We start from the raw sequence: 20766 nt of genomic DNA on the forward strand, positions 1-20766 counted from the left end.
CAGAAAATGAAGCTTGAACTTCAGCAGATTGTAGAAAATTAAAGAGCAGTGCTTAAGCAACACTGGATCTTTATCTCAATTATTTAGAAAGTAGACTTCTCAAAAGTAGCCATGAAGGTATACATAGATATACTGCCTAGAAATCCTAAGTATATGTACTGAAGTCTTAGTCTTTCTCTCTTTGTCATATATACATGTACACATATATATGCACATATATGAAAATCATTGATAGGAAATGGTACACAGAATTCTAGCATTAAGCTCCATGAAGGTAGAAAAAATTGTGTCTAGTTGGTTCATCATTCATTCATTCAACAAATAGTAATTGAACTTTATGTGCTAAGAGCTGTGTTGGATCCTGGGCATTCATTCAGAAAGGGGTAGATTTATGTTTTTACAAAACTGACATTGTGTGGGAAATGACTTGAAGAAGGACAAGAGGGTTTGTAAACAGGCTGGATGACAGTCTATTGTAGTCTAGGCAAGTGACAGTGGCTTAGCCTGCGTGGAAGGTTATATACTTATTGCAATGAGGAAGGCTGGGAAAGCTAAGACAGAGGTCAACACATCAGGAGTTCTGTCTTGAACACATTAAGTGTGAATTGCTTGGAAACAACCAAATAGAAATATCAGAAGCAATTAACATGTACAATCTGGAGCTCAAGAGAGAGATCTTAGTCCAGAGAAGATACTCACTATATACTGGTTTGCCTGATTAATTATTCTTGTAAGGAAGGCATGGGATCAGTATTTCCATTGCCAGAAGACTAATGCAGACTAGATAATCTAATATGTTTAAACCTCTGTACCCATTATTTTGATAGCCTTCTCTCACACCCTTAATTCATTCAGAGCCCAGATTGATTGTTAGTTACAGTCAAGTGAATTATTTTCCAATTGCAATTTCCTCCGGACTGTTGGGAGATAGTAGTGGTAAAGAATCCACCTGCCAATGCAGGAGATGTAAGAGACACAGGTTCGATCCCTGGGTCAGGTAGATCACCTGCAGGAGGGTATGGCAACCTATTCCATGGCAAATTGCCTGGAGAATTCCATGGACAGACGAGCCTACCAGGCTACAGTCCATAGGGTCACAAAGAGTTGGACCCGACTGAAACAACTTAGCATGCACCCGTGCACACTGATTTCACAGGTGTTCTTGTTAGAGGAAGGGGGACCCCTTCCAGGGCCCAAAAGTGGGCTCTTGTATAACACATGGAAGTGAATTGTCTGCGGAGACACACAGGCTGACAAAGCAAGAGACTTTATTGGAAAAAGGTGCCCAGGCAGAGAGCAGGAGGGTAAAGGAACCCAGGAGAACTGCTCTGCCATATGGCTCACAGTCTTGGGTTTTATGGTGATGGGATTAGTTTCTGGGTTGTCTCTAGCCAATCATTCCGACTCAGGGTCCTTCCTGGTGGCACATGCATTGCTCAGTCAAGATGAATTCCGACAAGAAGGATTTGGGGAGGTGGCAGGACACGTGGCCTCTCCTTTTGCTCCTACCTGAACAGCCTTGAAGAGCTCCTTTCCCAATTTTGAACCAGTCTATTGTTCCATGACCAGCTCTAACTGTTGCTTCTTAACCTGCACACAGGTTTCTCAGGAGGCAGGTAAGGTGGTCTGGTATTCCCATCTTTTTAAGAATTTTCCACATTTTGTTGTAAACTGACTTTAGCATAGTCAATGAGGCAGAAGTAGATGTTTCTCTGGAATTCCTTTGCTTTTTCTATGATCCAGCGGATATTGGCGATTTAATCTCTGGTTCCTCGGCCTTTTCTAAGTCCAGCTTGTACATCTGGAAGTTCTCAGTTCACGTACTGTTGAAGCCTAGCTTGAAGGATTTCGAGCATTACCTTGCTAGCATGTGAAATGAGCACAATTGTGCAGTAGTTTGGGCATTCTTTGGCACTGACCTTCTTTGGGGTTGTAATGAACATTTTCCAGTCCAGTGGCCACTGCTGAGTTTTCCAAATTTGCTGGCGTATTGAGAGCAGCATTCTCACAGCATCATCTTTTAGGATTTGAAATAGCTCAGCTGGAATTCCATCACCTCCACTAGCTTTGTTTGTAGTGATGCTTCCTAAGGCCCACTTGACTTCACATTCCAGGATGTCTGGCTCTAGGTGAATGATCACACCATCATGGTTATCCAAGTCATTAAAGCTTTTTCATACAGTTCCTGTATGTATTCTTGCCACCTCTCCTTCATATCTTCTGCTTCTGTTAGGATCTTACCGTTGCTGTCCTTTATCGTGCTCATCCTTTCACAAAATATTCCCTTTGATATCTCCAGTTTTCTTGAAGCAGTCTCTAGTCTCTAGTCTTTCCCATAACACTTTTTCCCTCTACTTCTTTGTACTGTTCATTTAAGAAGGCCTTTTATCTCTCCTTGTTATTCTCTGGAACTCTGCATTCATTTGGGTATATCTTTTCCTTTCTCCCTTGCTTTTTGCTTCTCTTCTTTCCTTAGCTATGTGTAAAGCCTCCTTAGACAACCACTTTACCTTCTTGCATTTCCTTTTCTTTTGAATGGTTTTGGTCACCGCCTCCTGTACAATGTTATGAACTTCTGTCCATAATTCCTCATGCACTCTGTGTACCAGATCTAATCCCTTGAATCTTTTTGTCACTTCCACTGTATAAACATGAAAGATTTTATTTAGGTCATACTCGACTGGCCTAGTGATTTTCCATACTTTCTTCACTTTCAGCCTGAATTTTGCAATTAGGAGCTGATGATCTGAGCCACAGTCAGCTCTAGGTGCATATCTTCGGCTATTTTAATATTTCAAGGGACTGGAACTTTAAAAAATAACAACTAAATTTTTAAAAAATGTATGAAATGGAGTGTTGTTTCTCTATTTTTTATTACTGTATTTAAAGTTCTTATAAGTATTGGCTGAGAAACAGAATATTCTAAAATAAGTTGGCCACTGGACAAGATTATATTCGGGCAATAAAACATTATTTATTCAAGGTTCTTGTAGTTCTGGAGCAGTGTTAGAGAATAAACAGTAAAAAAAGGCATGAACCCTCTCCTCTTATGTTCAACAGAAAACAGCACAGATGGAGCCAAAATAAATCATGTAACTGAAGTGTATAACTAACAAAATAAGCCTTTCCAAGTTTTTATTTCCTGTGATCTTATTTTTATTAATTACACAAACAATATGATGCTCATCATAAAATTAAAATGGCCAAGTGCACATGCTTTTTAAAAATGAATTCACCATCATGACCTGGCACCTATTTCTCAGAAGTAAACATTGTTGGCAGTTTAGTGAATTTTTCTTCAGACTTTTTTCTTTGCATGTATGTGTGTCTACTTTCTCAGCATAAATTAGATTGTACTTGTTTTTGCTCTTTTCACTTGCCAATATACCTTAGACATTGAGCAATGTCATTTTTAAAGTGCTACATAATATCCCAGGGTATAAATATATAATAATTTACTTATTGGTATGTAGTTAAGTTGCTCCCAATTTTTTATTATCATAAGAATGTTTTGGTGAGTATCTTTATAGCATATATATTTGTACTCATATGTAAATATGTTTGTAGGGTCAATTCCTAGAAGTGGAACTTTTAGCTTAAAAATTATGCATATCCATTTTTTGGTTGATAACTGCCAAACTGAAGATCTTTCTACAGCACGATTCCTATTACTTTAGATCATAGGGGACCACTCAAACCATTAGTCAGTAACTATAGAGCAGAGGTCTCAAAGCATCGTCCCTAGGCCAGCAGCATCAGTATCACCCAGGAACCTATTAGGAACACAGTTTCTTGCGTCCCATCCCTGATATACTATAGCAGTCTGACTTCTCCAGAACTGATGTCTCCTTTTGAGTCCAAAAGCAGAAGAAAATTGATGTCTCTGCTGGAAAACAATCAGGCAGAAGGAATTCTCTCACTCAGACCTTTTCTATTCAAGCCTTCAATTGATTGGATGAGGTCCATCCACCTAATTAGGGAGGGCAGTCTGCTCTGCTCAGCCTACTCATTCAAATGTTAACCTCATCCAGAAACACCTGCACAGACACACCCAGAAAAATGTTTTACTAAATATCCAAGCACCACACTCTATTCAAATTGACACATAAAATTAACCCTTGTGTATACTGAATCTGAACTCTGAGCCTGCGACCTAGCAATCTGTTTTAATACTCTCAAGGTGATTTTAGGTTTTCTTTGGTGGCTCAGATGATACAGAATCTGCCTGCAGTGCAGGAGACCCGGCTTCGATCCCTGGGTCGGAAAGATCCCCTGGAGAAGGAAATGGCAACCAACTCCAGTATTTTTGTTTGGAGAATTCCATGGACGGGGAGACTGGCAGGCTACAGTCCATGTGATCATAAAGAGTCAGAAATGACTGAGCAACTAACACAACAAACAAAGGCGATTTCAACATACACCAGAGTTTGAAAACCACTGCTCAAGAGTGGGCTTTCTGGTTACTCAGAATGCTGCTTGGACCTATGGGAAAATTCTCTTTAAGAACCACAACTTGTCTCGATTGGTAATTGATCAAGGTAAATGATACCCATCTCATTTGCAGGCTAGCTTAGAGAAAGGGCATTGCCACCAGGAACTGAAGAGAGATGAATTTTAGTTCTTCTCTGTGCTAGAACTTTATTCAGATCAGTTTAAGGACCTACAGGTGCTTTTCTCTGAAGGACTTTCCTTCTGCTGATTTCAGACCTGCAATCTTCAGTAAACCTGGACCTATATTGTGGAGCTGAGGGAGTGTGCAGGGCCTTCTCTGCCCTTGTTGATCAGATCACCTTGACCGACCTGAAGTGAAAAGGAACCCAGATTCCAAGGACCCTTAAGGTGATGACGAAGCATGTTTTCAAAATCTGTACTGACCGCACTAAATCTTCTACCTCTTTCTTGGTAGTCTGCTATGAAGCATGACGCAAATTTTATTTTTTTAATCTCTCTCCTCTTGTGACTTATTCTTCAGAGTAAAGCCTTGGGAGTGAGGAGAGGTAGAGGGAAATGGAAAGAAGAAGCAACTCAAATCTAGTTGTGCTGTACTTCCAACAGAGGCCCTTTCTTTGAATACATTGGTAGTCATATTCAAGTGTGTGGTCTACAGGCATTTGTGCAACTATCTTCTTCAATATCTAAATTTCCAAATTGATGACCTAATTTTCTGTCTAGATACTTCTGCTGGAGAACAGGCTTGGCAAAGAACAAAATAAACACACACACGAGTGCATGCAGAACCTGTCAGATCTCAATAAACCCTGCAGATTCTATCAATGTCAATTCTCTGGTTGTGTTATTGTACTATATAGTTATGCAAGATGTTACTATGGAGGGAACCTGGATGAAGGGTAAATAGGATGTCTCTGTATTATCTCTTACAATGTGTATGACTCAGCAATTGTCTCAAAATAAATTTATTTTAAAACATAAATGTTTCTTACTAAAATCCCACATTCAATGAATCTGATCAAAGTACTTCTGTGCTTCCCTCCTCTGTATGTATGATTAGGGTATTTAACTGAACAAAGTTCAAAGTGGTAACTAACATTTTTTAACTGTGAGAGTGTTTAGCTTCTACACACCGTATATGTACTAGCTCATTTAAACCTCACAACAAACCTAGTAAATAGATATCTCATTTTATAAGAAAATTAAGGCACAAAGATGGTCAGTAACTTGTCCAAAGTTGTTTGGTCACTACCTGATGACGTTGAGCCTTGAACCCAGCTCTTGAGCCTGTACTCTAACCACTGCTTTCAACTTTGAATAAAAATTGCTTTAGTTCCATTATTTCACCTATTGTCTGGATGTGCAGTTCATGTTACATTTAGAGAGACTGTGTGCTCTTTTTCATATGATCCATAAATTCTAGTAATGTTTCCAAAGTGAAATTATGTCCAACTGGGTAGGATTAAGACTATGTTATTCCTGTTCAATCTCATCCTAAACTTTTTGAATCTGCTTTTCAGCCCAACATGATTTTTTTTTTTTTTTTTGGTTTTGTTATTCAGCATATTCACTCTTTCTTACTTCCTCCCAGCTTATTCCTTACAAGTTTGATAAGGATGCCCCAGAGCACCAGTCAGCAAACTACAGCCCAAGGGTCAAATCTGCCCACTGCCAGTTTTGTGCTGGCTGTGCATAAAGAGAGGTTATTACATTAAAAAAATAAATAACTGGAAAACGTCAAATGAAGAATAATGTTTTCTAACACTTGAAAGTGACTTGGAGTCAAATTTCAGTGTCCACAAGCCAAGTTTTATTGGAACACTGCCATGTTCATGTATTTACATGTTGTCTACAGCTGTTTGCCTTCTACAAAGACAGAACTGATTAATTGCACCAGAGACTAGATGGCTCACAAAGCATCAGAAAAAACTGGCAGCCCCTCTCGTGTAGGACCGAGGTGTAGGAGGAGTAAGGGGCAAGCCTTGCAAGAATGGCATCTCTTCAACGATGTATAACAGATAATGAGCTTATGTGATACTTTTTAAGAAATTGATATAAGACATTAGTGAAAGTAGCACACAAGTAAAACTATGACCCTCTGTAGAAATGGTAGTCAAAGAATGGCAGCTCTTAATGTGCTCATTCTTCTAATCAAGTTAAAGCTGAGGCTGGGTCCCCTTCTCACTTCCTTCCCCAGACTTCCTTCCCCTATTGTCAGGATTTGGTGAATCTTCAGATGCAGCTATGTCTTCTAATGTTAACCCTTTGGATAAGATTTATCATTTAAGGAGGCCCTAAATCTTCAGTGAAAACATTTACTGAGACTTCCTTTGGATCTAGGAAAGCAAGTGAATTGCTAACATAGCTGAAATTCACTCTGGTTTTCAACCACCAGTTATAGTAGTCAGAATGATTGGCAAGATGAACATAATTAGAGATAAAAATAGCATTATGTCTGGAACTCAAATATATTTGCTAATTGGACTTCTTTGCAATGAACCTTATTCAGGCCTGGTCATTTTGAGGAAAAATATTTTTATGGGTTCTTTTCTTATAATGCTGCTTTTATTTTTAGTTTGTTTTTCAAAGCAAATTGTTATCAATTATAGTCGTAATATTTAATCCAATAGAAAATATACTAATTGGATAAAAAAATTATACTTACTGCTATGTTGTTAGAGTTTGGATTATCGTTAATGGTAACACTGAATATTGAAATAAAAAGACTTCAATAACATTACTTGGGGTCCAGAGCTTTTATTAATCTTGTTTCTGTTAGTAGAATTGCTTCATTTTGTTTTTCGCATCACTCAATTCAAAATATTCAAAAATATTCTTCCAAACAAAATTCAGGTAATTAATAAGTATAGTATCATATGCCTGTGCATAAGCAATTCAGTGATTGATGTCTTTGAAGCCATGCAGTGTATTCAAATTAAATGTCTAGCACTCCAGTTCATTAACAATGTCAAGCATCCCAAAACAATGACCAAAATGAATATAAAGAATCTGAGTAGCCCCATCCAACCCCCTCCAGTATTCTTGCCTGGAGAATCCCATGGACAGAGGAGTCTGGGGGCTACAGTCCATTGGGTCGCAAAGAGTCAGACAAAACTGAAGCAGCTTAGAATGCACAGGTCCTCTCTTTCAGACAGTGGGATGATCTGACAGCATTTGAAGGAACGTGCTAGCAGCCTAAAAGAATGAAGCTAAGTACTCCGAGGGAATGTGGTTTAATATTTATCTTTTTACACTCCCATCATTTCAAGTAAATGAATGATCAATAGTCAAGAAAAATATATATATTTGTTTAAATGCCAAGATGTGCGTAGTTCTGAGGTTAGATTTATTTTCTCTTTATTTTCAGTCCACTGGTCACTTTTCCAATGAACTTTGATCTGCTCCTACGCACATGCCTGCTTATCAAGTCTTCAATCAACTCTTTCTTCTTTAGGGAAGGGGTTCTTCGTTGCTGAGAATAGGCACCTGAAAGTAGAAAAAAGGAACTAATCATTAGATCACCAAAATATTTTCAGGCTGATTAAACATCAATGACTTGGTTTTAAAAAGAAAATTTTCTGCCACTCTATTTCTGCTACTCTGCTATTAAGGTTCTGTACAAATTTATTGCAAAAGTATATGTGTAAATTTTTATTTATGCAAAATTTTGTGTTCTGTAAAGTTTAATTATGTAATATGAATTAAGAAGATTATAAGAAATACATTTCCTATTGGATTAATATGTATTAAAGTATACTTTTCTGACTAGAAAAGTTAAAAATTGTTATATAGTATAAAAATTAAAAAAAAAAAACTTTAAACCATCTATAGTATAATCTTCCAAAGAGAATCATAATACATACTTTATGCCATAATTTAATTTATCATTACCCGACTATGGGACATTTAGATTATTTCCAATTTTCTGTTACTATAAATAATATTGCAGTGAAGAAACTTGTACTGCAAAATTGACTACAGCTCCAAATGTTTCTTTAGAAAGATTTCTAGATAAGTAATTTCTGAATATGCTACTTAAAAAATTTCTTATAGTGAGTAAAGTAGAAAATCAAGCATTTGTAAATCTAATTTGTATTTCTAAAGCATTGTTTTGTCTTCTGCTTAGTGTTTAAAAAATAAGCACTATGAACATTTGTCAGCTAGTTAGACACCAACTGCAAACATCATCAAATTCTAAATCTAAATGTTAATTTTCAAGTCAAAGAGGAAAGCAAAGACTCACAATTTTTCTAGACCATCCAAACTACCAAGCTCCAGAAGGCAAGTTTTTCTGTTCCTCTCAGGGGCAGAGCAAGATTTGTTGAAGCAAGGAATCATCATTTTTGATACAAACAAGGATATGCTTAAAAATCCTTTCATTTGTATTGAAGCCTTTACTAACCCATGAGTTAACCTCAACTCTGTTATTTTCTACTTGGGAGACATTATCAGCTTACACTTTTCCTAAATCAATGTATCATTTTCTCTCTCATTCTCTCTGCCTATCTGCCTACACAGAATCCATCATAATTTAGTACTTAAGCCTGGGTATAACCTCTTCAGTCTTCTGAATATTTCAGCATTCAGTTTAGCTCATATTTTTCTAGACAAATTAATGATGCTCTTCTGAGTCTTTTCTCAAACAATGATATCTTTAGGTCTCAGAATTTTGGCAATTTTCATTTCTGGATCACCTCTGTTCCTGCTTATCATCATTATAAAGCACCACAGTGTCTAGGTCATCACTAAGCTCAGGAAGTTATCGTTGGAGTAAAAAGCTCTTTCAGATTCTTCCTATAGGTAAATCCATGCTTTTCATACATTTATTTTTGATAAGATCACAGAACATCAGAACATAGAACCTTAAGAAACATTACGGGTCTTCTAATTTTTTCCATATCCCTCTTTTTCAGATGAAGAAACTAAGGGTTAAATAAGTCAATTAGATTGCCCAAGTTTATATAGCTATTTGATATCTCTTGTTTTTATATTTGCTGACTCAATATTAACAAATATATTAAAAAAACAAATATATTAACATACAAAGTTATATAGAAGTTCTGTGTTTTTAATAAGGTATGATTCATTGCAACATTATTCAAGTGTATTTAAACTATTTAACTTGAAGACATCAAAATAGCAAGAACCTTTTTGTGTATTATGGAGACACTTATTTTAGTTCTTCTCTTCTGCTCTGATGATGTAATTTTCCTGAGAACTATGGGGACAAACACCTCTTCACTCTCACCCCATCCCAACCTGATAGAATATTAATTCCCTGGAGACAAAAAAAAATTAGTAGAGAATCTGTGCAGGTACATCCAGAGTCTAGTTGAGCCACTAGAGATTTAATCAAACCTCTTGAGATAAAATCTCGATGTTCCTGCAACTATTTAGCTTTAAAACATGGTGTCTCCTTGACCCAAGACCCTCTTTGACTGTGACTATACAGTATAAATGGAAAGTCTTACTTCCTGATTATGTCAAACATTAAAATAACTTCAATAAAGTAAGATGTTTAGTCCTACTGCTTGCAACGTTTTCAGATCAACTGGGTCAATAGCATCTCTGTAGCAAGACGAAGGAAGTGACTTCCAATGCTGAAGACAAATCCACCAGTTTTTTTTAAATAGAAATGTTGCAGTGTGCTCAGAAAATTACATGTAGTCTCAGACTATTTTGATAGCCTATTGCAAATAAGCAAACTGAAAGTATTTTTTGAGATTCTATGTATATCTACATAATTATAGAATTATAGTACATAATATATAATTATAATATCATTATATGTGATATATTTATAGATTATTTTCATGTTAAGTTGAATACAAATATTATTATTTTCATTTATTCTATGGATAAAGTAATTCAAAATAAGTGTAAAATACAAAACCAAGAAATACTGGTAGTCATTTGAGTATGACAGCTATACAGGAAAACAGTGGTGGGATAAAAAGTCTACAGTACACATGAAGAAAATATACAGTGCTTGCTAATGTCAATATCTGGGCAGCCTCTGTTCAAAATATTTTCAAAATATTGGCAACCAACATTTATAGACACTCATTTTGTACTTCTGCTTTAGTAACTAAGCTGGTGAAAGAATATTTCCTCTAGGAAGTGAAATTGGCTTAAGTGACAATAATATTTGCCAAAACAATAAATTTATTTATAAATAATACCAGTGGATTATCTGGTTTTATGGATCAGTTAATCATATCTTTTGTTATTGAGATTAAAACAAATTAAATATTTAAATGTTCTACAATATCTTGAGAAAAGATTTATCTAGAACTATCACTGTTAGTTGCTATTTTAATAGATTTTTCCATTTTACAATTATATAACAATTCTCACAACAAAATGTGCAAATGAAAAAATTATTTTATTTTTCAGTTTTCCACTACTTCATAAACAGTTACTGCCACTCGAACAGCCCTTTTTGCAAGCTTTAGAAGTTCATTGGTTGAAAACAACACAGAAAAAGGAACAAAGACAGTATGAATACGGCTGTTATCTCTCAGCTCACAGTGCTTCATTCACCCTCATTCTAATTCTATAAGGGAAATTTTTTTCTAGTGCCCCCAGAGAAGACTGATACGTGTAAGACTGAAGATTTATATATCTTAAAATATTACATATTTGAATATATATTTATTCAATGAAAAATCTAAATTTGTAGGAAGTCCCAGATTTCTAAAAATTAATTACTCAGCTTGCTGGAAGTTAATTACTTATTTGAGATTTGTTCAGAAAACAAGGGAGAGTGAATTTGCAAGCCAGCTGATTTTTCTACCATTTATATCATCAACTAAGTGAATTTCAAGGAGTCCTTCCATTTATATGAAAACATTTGGGTTATTTTTTTTATTTAAAAGGGGTAAGAGCACGTGTGCTGTAGGTGTTCCTCAGGCTTATATTCAAACTTCCTGATTCCATAGCAAGTAAACACAGGTTATGACTACCAATGTCGAACCTAACTGAAAAAAAAAATGTAAATTTTGGGGCATCCCTTCATACCTCGATATTGTGTTTTAGGAATCATGTCTTTTCTTACTTGTCTATCTGATTCTTCTTTGCTGCTATTTACCAGAAGTATGAAGATGAGGACAATATGTTGATTTTTTAAAAGCTACCGCAAATTACAAAAAGAAGTGTTAAGTATCTTCCTATCACTTGTGTGTTCTTTGGGTTCACCCCCAGGAAGACTATGTGTGGCAATGGATTCCCCTAAAGCCATTTCCCTGTTCCTCACAATTCAGCACATTCATGCTTGGTTACCCTTTCAAGAGACATGGGGCCTGGGGTGGACCACCTTTTTTTCTCCCTGTGTGCTGTGGATGCACTGCTGAGATCTTCACTTCCTCTCCAGTCAATTGTCTTCTTCCTAAGCCATGGTTTCTGGAGAGAACACAGTCCACATAGATGTCCCAGAAGAGTTGGGCCAGATCCCAAAACAATGCCCCATGCTGCAAGTTTTCAGATGACTTCAGGTAGATCATAAAATCCCAGAAACCTGAAACAGTGTTAGAGATTCGAGGCTTCCGCATTTCCAGGAGGAGCACTGAAGAAGATTCCCAGCACTGAGGATCAGCTTGGTTAAGAGCCAGCAGATCTGTCTGGCTATGACAAAAGAAAGGAGACACACAGCACATTCCCACAATGAGCAGGGAGCAGGTGAGACTCAAGGGGTGGTAGATCCTTCCTCTGTTTCCAGGACTGGCCATGACCTTGAAACTGCACAAGATGGAAATATTTCATATGAGTCCCTACTTGTGCTCTATTCAGTAAAGAAAATAATTATGTCCTTTAAGAACCGTGGTGCCAGCAATGGAAACATACCAGTATCCCTAGGAAAAGTCTTATCCTACCTCCCACAAGCCCCACTCTATCTAAAATGATGCATTGTCAAGCCAGGTAGCCTAAAACAATGATATTTAGATTAAGAAAGATTTACTCCTAACAAATGCTCCTTTGTAAGATAAATAAAGCTGTTTTTCCCTAGTACTGAGAAATATAGTTTAAAGGAGTATTAGGTGAAATTTTTCAGTCTTGCTACAAGGCTTTATTATTCTATAATACCATAATTTAGCCTAGCTATCCTAAACTAAGACTCCCAAGCAATTAAGAATTTGAACATATTTTACCTTTGAATGCTTTCTTATTCTGGTTCCTTTCATTATTAAAAAAGGTATATGAATTGTAAAATGTTAAAAATAAATACAAGACAGTGTGTTAAAAGTATGTGATATATACTTATCTATATACTCATGGAATATATACACATATATATTCAACCCATTATAATAGAATTCATAAACAAATATCATAAAATTAATTTTACACACATCAAAAATGTTGTGCAATTTTTACATAATTTTCACAAAAATGATATTTTCTCATTTTTCTCTTCTTGCTATAAATCTCAAGTATTTTAACAAAAATTATTTGTCTCTTGTTCAACTTTTCCGGCTTTCAAAGCCTGTTGCAATAAAACCAAGACATCCCTACACACTTTGAAAATATTTTTAACTTCAGACAAGCCCAATGAGAAATGATGTACTTAACATAATAATTTGTCCCTGAAAATGACTTATCTGAATCTTCACAGACTATATCACACTTAACCTTAAAGAAAAAGCAGGAGATTATATACAGCTCACTTTCACTTTTATCTTATATTTCCAAATCTTTTAGATGTTAGCATAATGAAGGCAAGCCAGGCACAGCTCATGGGACTACTCTTGAGGATATGTCTATATTAGAATACTTAATGATAACACCGTAAGATGAATGTTTCTTTTCTGTACAACAGCGAAACATGTTGTTTAGTCACTAAGTCATATCCGACTTTTTATGATCCCATAGACTGTAGCCCACCATGCTCCTCTGACCATGGAATTTCCCAGTGGCAAGAATACTGGAGTGGGTTGTCATTTCTTTCTCCGGGGCATCTCCTTTAAATCAATATTTCAGAAACTGCCTTTGAATAGACACATTCCTGAAGAGGCATATTGATATACAAGGCTATTCAAAAACATTTCCTCTGTATTTCATATCATTTACGCAGGATTGACATGAACAAAATCAAACTCTTCTGAACTAAAATACTAAAGTCGAGGAGATGCAAAGTTAATTTTTTCCTTAGTCAAAACTGTGTGTCAATGCTAAGTTTATCAGACGACCAGGGGCGGGACACTGTCCAGGGTGCTGAACTCGGCGAGTCCGGGATTCGCCGTCTGCTAGCGCCACAGCGCTCACCTCGGCTTCGTCGGGTTCCCTTCCCTTCCGAGTCTTCCCCGAGCCTTGAAGTTCCCCAACCCCGGGACCCGCGTGTGTCTTGCCACAAGCCTCGCGGTGTGCTCCCCACGTCTCGATCCTGAGCCTGGTTCTACCGTCTTTCCCTCCTCAGGGCGGAGCCGCCTGGGACACTCGCCCTCTTGTGCCCCATGAGACTCCCTACTCCGCGGCTTTACTCCCGGGGGGCAGAAGGGCGCCCCTCCTCACTTACCTTTGCAGCGCTCTCTGGATTCCTCGGAGTGCGTGGAGAGGAAATGCTCAGACTGCTCCCCGAGCCAGCGACGGTCCCCAGCTCCGGCGTCCTGGCGGCCACGGCGTCTCTTCTTAAGCAGTGGGAGTGCTCGGCGCCTCTTCAAGTCTACGTCAAAGCGCCCCGGGAAACGGCCGGCACCTCTCGCCCCCAACTCCATCTCCCACACCCTCTTCTTCTCTCCCTCCGCTTAAGATTTCGCTTCGGGAAACCAGCAGGCTTAGCGGCACACACTTCATTGACTCTGACCCACACCCACCCTGCACCAGCTCAGTGGAGCGTTTGTGCGGTTGGCTTCCGTCCGGGTCCTACCTTGGGAGGCGAAAGTCTGCCGGCCGAAACTGGAAGGTTGCGACCCAGTTCCGCGCCCGCCTAGGAGCGAGTGGGGCTCCTCAGATCTCTACTCTCCAGACGCGCCTTGTTTGAGAATAAAGTGATGGCAGGGAAGACCCAGGACCCCTAGGGTGGGAGAATGCTCTTCGGCGCCCGCCCAGGTGTCAGTAAAGGCTCAGAGGAGAGGAAGGTGCCTCAGCATGACGCCCTGAGTGTGAATATCTCCTGCTCGCCTGTGGTCCTGGGCTGCGAAAAGAAACACACTCTTGGGGCAAGAATGTGGGTGTGGACAAGTTGCCGCTGGAAGCTCCCTTTGACCGGGGACAGGAGACCTGCAGTCTCCAGACTCTGTGTCTTGGGTCACCCCAGAAACCCAGGATTGCTGCTGGTATTGCTTGCGTCAGTCAACACTCTGCTTCAGATTTCACAGAGGGGGTCTTGCTTTCCAAGAAGAGGAGATGTCTGGGATTCTCTTTGGTTTTCAACTCAAAGCTAGTTAATATCCTAGTCGGACCTGTCACCTTTTAGGGACTCTGCTGAGCTTTAGGGCCCACCCTAAATGAAATACATCCAGACCAGGAGCCCAAGGCAAAGGTCTTACCTTTGTCAGTGTTTCCAGGCTTTTTCCCTTCACCCCAAAACTCTCTAGGCATCCTGAAAACCACTTGTAGCCTCCACTAACTGAAAGCTTTTGTGCCAGCTCAATACCAGTATCCATGGTTACCTTCCAGAGGGGCACAGGGTGGAATCCAGGCTTATAGCAAAGTTTAGCAAAGATGAGAGGAATGTTCCCCTCTACCCAAGTGATAGGAATCAAGAGCTCTCGAGAGGATTCCTGAGGGGTTCTGGACTGTTTCTCCTCCTCTGAAATTAATTTCTCAATCTGTGAACCAGGCATACTAATGTTTGTTTCTATTTATCTTCTGAGGAAGTTGGAAGAGGTCATGGGTGAAGGCTTCAATTTGCTTCCTGAATTTCAAGGAGCTCTCGGCCTCTTGGAGAAAATAATTAGAGAAGCATAGTGCATGAGCATAAGGGACAGCGACCGGCATGGGAGAACCCTGAGAAAAGAAAGGGGGAAGGAAGGGGCAGAGATGGCATCTTTGAGGGAGTGACTGGTGAGCTTCTTAGAGAGGAGTTATACAGGTGTCCTGGGGCCATTGGGGTGGGAGATGGTCTCCTCCAGGCAGAGAAGTTAGCATGAGCAAAGGCATGGAGGGACTGCTCAAAGAAATTCTGTGCTTTTGGGGAGCAGAGTCAAGGGAAGGAGTGTAGAAAGAGAAAGGAGAACCGAGGTAAGGATGTGGAAGGTTAATTCTGGTTTTAGACATCTTGAAAGTCACATTACCATTGAAAATATTTGTGTGTAATAAATAGGCAGTGCTTACTTTATTTTCAAGTGCCTGTGTGTCAGGTACTATTCTAGATGCTCTGTACACAGAAGGAGCAAAACAAAATCCTTATACTCATAGAACTTACACTGTAGTGGTGGTGGGAGAGGAAAATTTACATCTTAATTTAAAAATTAAATATATAATGATCTGTGTTTCTAGTTTCTATGTTAAGTGATGAGCTTATAGCTATGCATCAAAAACAGACAACTGGCTAATTAAATAAACAAATATGCCATGAGTCAATAATAAGAGTTTAGTATTCTAAAACCCAAGGAAAAAGTATATGTGTAATATGTCAGTGATGGTAAGAAAAAACAAAAAGTCACCAAGAAAAAGTAAAGTGGGACTAGGAAAGGATGATAGGGAAGAGTTATTTTATATAGAATACTGAGAAGTCCTTCCTGATAAGAGATAGTTACCTAAAGATTTATTAACATGAAAGAGTCATGCACATACATGTGACAGAATGCTCCAGGAGGAACATAAGGGAAGCATAATGGCCTTGGAACATATGTGGTGTCATAAAAATGTTTTCTGGGTACAGTGGCAGGAGATAAGGTCAGAAAGGTGGCCAGGAATCCACTCCGGTTGCTCAATAGAGAAGAGACTAGAGGGGAGCAACGATAGAAGCAGAGAGTCCAAGCAGAAGTTACTGAAATAATCCAGATGAGATGTGCTAGCAGCTTAGAGAAGGATGCGTGTGTACACGCTAAGGTGCTTCAGTTGTGTCAAACTCTTTGAGACGCTGTGGACTGGTGCCCTCCAGGCTCCTCTGTCCATGGGGTTCTCCAGGCAAGAATACTGGAGTGGGTTGCCATGCCCTCCTCTAGGTACATAAGGATGGTAGCAGTGCAATTGGTGAAAGTGATCAGACTCTGAATATATTCTGATGATAGAAAGGACAGGATTTATTAATAGATTGGATGCAGTGTACGAGAAAAAATTTCAAGATGACGCCACGTTTTGGCACTAAGCAAATGGAAGATTGGAACCATGAGTTAAAACAGAAAAAATGGTTTGAGGAGTAGGTTTGGGGAGGAAGACTCAAGAATTTGCTTTTCTACAGGGATATATTTACAGCACAGGAAATGGAGCCAATATTTTACAGTTACTTTAAATGGACTGTAATCTATGAACATTTTGAACCACCATATTGTACATCTAAAATTAATATAATATTGTAAATTAGCCATACTCCAATTAAAAAAATAATTTGCTTTTCAACATGTTAAGTTTGAGATGAGTGACATCCAAATGGATAGGCTGAACAGGCAAGGAAGAAGAGGGGACTGAAGATGTATAGTTATCTAGCACTCAGGTGGGGGAAATGTCTAGATTTGGGGTTTTGTCAACCTATGGGCAATAATTAAAAACCTCATAAGCTTAATTGTACTAAAGTGGGTACAGTAGTAGCCTAAGGAGAGGACCTGGAAAATGCCAATATTTAAGTGATTAAGAAAAAGAGTTAAAAGAAACAGGGGAATGTGGTGCCTTGGAAACCAATGAGATTAAGATTTTCATGAAGAGTGAAGGAACAAACCACAGCACACCGATTTAGAAAAGGGGGTCGATCAAATGAAGACAAAGCAATTTCCACTGGAAAATAGAAGATCACCAAATTGCTCATTGAGAAACATTCTGACTGAGGTTGGGGGGAGAAGTGGTGAGCTGAGGCAGAAAAGAAAAGCAAGGAAATGCAGACAGCCCCCAGGAAGCACATTCTATGAAGTTTAGAATAGCAGGGGAAGAAGAATTGGAACAGGAGGCGAGTGTTGGGTCTTAGTCATGTTTACAGGCTGAGGCAGAGAGGCCCACAGAAAAGGAGGAGCTGAAATTCAAAGGTGAACAACTAGCAATCTCAGAAGATACAGAAGCAATAGGATAAGGGAATAAGGTGGAGCCAGCATTTCATAGAAAGGATAGCTTGCTCTCTGAACAAGGAGAAAGAAAGGCTCCCTCTGGTTATGGATACATTTGTGTATAGCATTTAGATGGGGGAACAGGAGTTGAGAGAGATGATGGGGAGTGGTCTCAATTTTCTTAATGAAGTAAGGTCCATAATCATTATTTAAAAAATTAACAGGAAGACGTATTAAGTAAGGAAATTAAGATTCTTTACCAACTGAACTACCAATCTGTACTATAATAATAATAAGTATAATAAGATAATGAATTGAAATGGTTACTCAGCTTTATAGCAGCTGAGAGTGGGTAACATTGCATCACAACCAGAAAGACTAGGACAACTCTTACCAATGAGAGCTAAGACTTTAAAAATAAATATTTCTAAAAGCCTAGTTATCGTCTGCTCATATACTTTTTCATTTTCAATATAATTACTTGGAACAGGAAGTTTTGACCTTCAGTAAAATTTTTTATAGTGCCAGAATGGAAACATTTCTCATTTAAGAGTTTACCAACTTACACTTGAAATTTAAGTAGTCATCTTATGAATATTTTTCTTTAGAAGATCCTAATAACTATATACTTTGTTGTATACATACATTTATAACTTCCTTGGTTAGGGCACTTTAGAGAGATTCTTTGGAAAGAAATATGTATCTTTAATCTAAAACTTACTAACAATTGCAAGAGGAAAGTGTCACACTAATTCTTATACTTCAGTTATAAGAAAGCCACCATCAAATCATTTGAATGAAACATTTAATACTCTGTTAAACATATACGGATACTTAGTTTGATATCTTATCCCCGTGGTTTCATTTCTACAGACTAGATACTCTCTAACGATGACACACATTTGATCAGCATCTCCATTTTATAGAACGTTATTTTCATTATACATGGTCTCACATTTTACTCTCTTTTCCTCCAGTTTGCTGTTAAGGGATTTTCCTTGAGTCAGTTAGTCAGTAAGAATTAGAACATGGCTCTGTTTCCAAAGCTTAGCTTTATTCACTGACATTTACCTATCCTAAACAGCATGCTTACACAAACATAGAGACTGTCACTCTATTCTCTTCACAGTGGTCTATCCTTATTGCCCTATTGGCTCCCCCAAAACAAGCATATGGCAAGTACAACTTACAAAGAGAATAATTTTCACAAGTTATATCTGGAGTCAATCCATTACATCACATTCGGGAAACCAATGGGTCATTTAAAATTACATGATGCTAAATAACTGGTTTGACTGGCATTTGTTATCCAGAGAGTCGTTTCAGTTTTGTGCAGTTGCAGCCCAGGGCGAGAGAATGACTAGTGGAAAAGTAAATTGCAATTAGCTGAATATGCCCCATGGGCAGATTTGCTGATTTTTGCCACTTGAAGCAATTCTCAAAGACATTAAAAAGGACTTCCGATTAATTTTAATGAAATTTGAGAGCAGTTATATAGATAGTTTGCATCTTCAGCAGTGCATTAATTTGCAAATGATGGGGCCAGCCTTTAAGAATAGGATGTTTCTTTAACATTTAGGGTCAGATAGTAAAAATAATTACTTTCTCTCACTTTTTTATGCTTTTCCATCATTTGAAGGTGGCAATAAACAAGAACAATTTCCTGGAATGCCCATTGGGGTAAGTGGATGAGTCAGATTTAAAGTGTCATCAAATTTCTAAGGTCAAGTTGAAGTAAAGTAGTCAGATGATATTGGACGTTGATTCTAAAATGTGCAGAAAAGGAAAGTTACTCAGGAATACAAGAATGGCTCATTCATATTTCTTCCTACTTACACAAATGAAAATACTCTGGTTATGATAACAGGTTTAGTAGTGATTTCTTTCTAGGGTACTTTCCAAAATGCATTCATCTTTCCCCCATTTTTTCCCAGTAGGTTGCAAGGCCCATATGGATTCTTGTGGCTTTGTCAAATGTTGAATTTATATCTTTGCAATAACGCCAGCACTTTAAAAAGACCACTGTAAGTACTGGCTTTACAGAATTGTCCTGTCTCTTGGGCTACTCATTTCCAAAGGAGACTACACTACAAGTGACTTATTTTCAATTTGCTTTACATACCAAGGCAATAAGAACAAGGTCTAAGCTTTTAGCAATAGTAAGTTCTTCCCCTAAGACTTCAGTTATGATGGAGTGTCAAAAAACAACATAAAATCTTTACTTCAGCACAACAGGGGGACCAAAGAGAATCATCGCTCGGAAAGCCAGAGGTCTACTGACAATTAAGGCCTTCTGCCAAGAAGAAAATATCCATAAAATGACAAATAAGGACATAGACCTATATGTTGAAGGCATGAAACATCTGACAGTGTGAGCAGGGCCCCTGGGATAAGAAACTTTCCTTTGACTTATGCACATCTAAGGGATTTAATTCTATTTTGTTCTAAATCTCTACATAATTATGTTCATATTTCCATTATGTGTTAGTCTCTCAGTCATGTCCAACTCTTTGAGACCCCATGGACGGTAGCCCACCAGGTCCCTCTGTCCATGGGATTCTCCAGGCAAGAATACTGGAGTCTGTAGCCATTCCCTTCTGCAGGGGATCTTCCTGACCCAGGGATTGAACCTGGGTCTCCTGCATTGCAGGAAGATTCTTATTCTATTTGTTATACACGCTTATCTGTCCCTCCTCATTATCCCCCTCCCACCTAATCAGCAGAGAGCTCCTTCAGACTGGGAATCGAGTCTGACCATTCCTAACTTTAGAGCCCAACACACATATGATAACTTCTTAATTAATGTTGGTTGAATTTATTTATAAGAATAGTAGTCTCATTTTGAACCAAAGACTGGAGTAGTGAGTATCATTAGTCAACTTTGCATTGATAAAATTTCTTTCTCATATCTAGAAAAAGAAATCAAAATGTCCATCAGCCAATTTAGGGCTTTTTTCCCTTTATTCAGTGCCTAATTTTTTTTTCAAGTCATATTTTTGCTGAATGGAAATATTGTTTTGATGTGATTATGGACACATCTTCTGAAATGGGGTTCTTGATAAAAAGACTATAATCTAAAAGTAGATGCTAAGTATAAATGTAAATATCATTTTCCCTGAGGGAAAAAACAAAACATTTTCTCATCCAATGACATGATTTTCATGTTCAGTCACTGGAAAAA

The 20766-nt window shown here is 38.1% G+C and overlaps 2 protein-coding genes across 2 annotated transcripts in view; one reads left to right on the plus strand and one right to left on the minus strand.

The window, feature by feature from the left end:
- DYTN (dystrotelin) overlaps positions 1-4809 on the plus strand; it is a 79323-nt gene extending 74514 nt beyond the window's left edge. The window contains 1 exon segment of the mRNA XM_061147978.1: positions 4706-4809. Coding sequence (XP_061003961.1) covers positions 4706-4809 — 104 coding nt within the window.
- A 2986-nt stretch (positions 4810-7795) lies between these two features.
- On the minus strand, positions 7796-12176 carry FAM237A (family with sequence similarity 237 member A). Its single transcript, XM_061147942.1, has 2 exons — positions 11765-12176; positions 7796-7935 (listed from the first exon to the last, which is right to left on the minus strand). The coding sequence occupies exons 1-2, from the start codon at positions 12174-12176 to the stop codon at positions 7796-7798; spliced, it is 552 nt and encodes a 183-aa protein (XP_061003925.1).
- Positions 12177-20766: the final 8590 nt, after the last annotated feature.

This window comes from Dama dama, chromosome 8, assembly GCF_033118175.1.
Source record: "Dama dama isolate Ldn47 chromosome 8, ASM3311817v1, whole genome shotgun sequence".
Taxonomy (NCBI): Eukaryota; Metazoa; Chordata; class Mammalia; order Artiodactyla; family Cervidae; genus Dama; species Dama dama.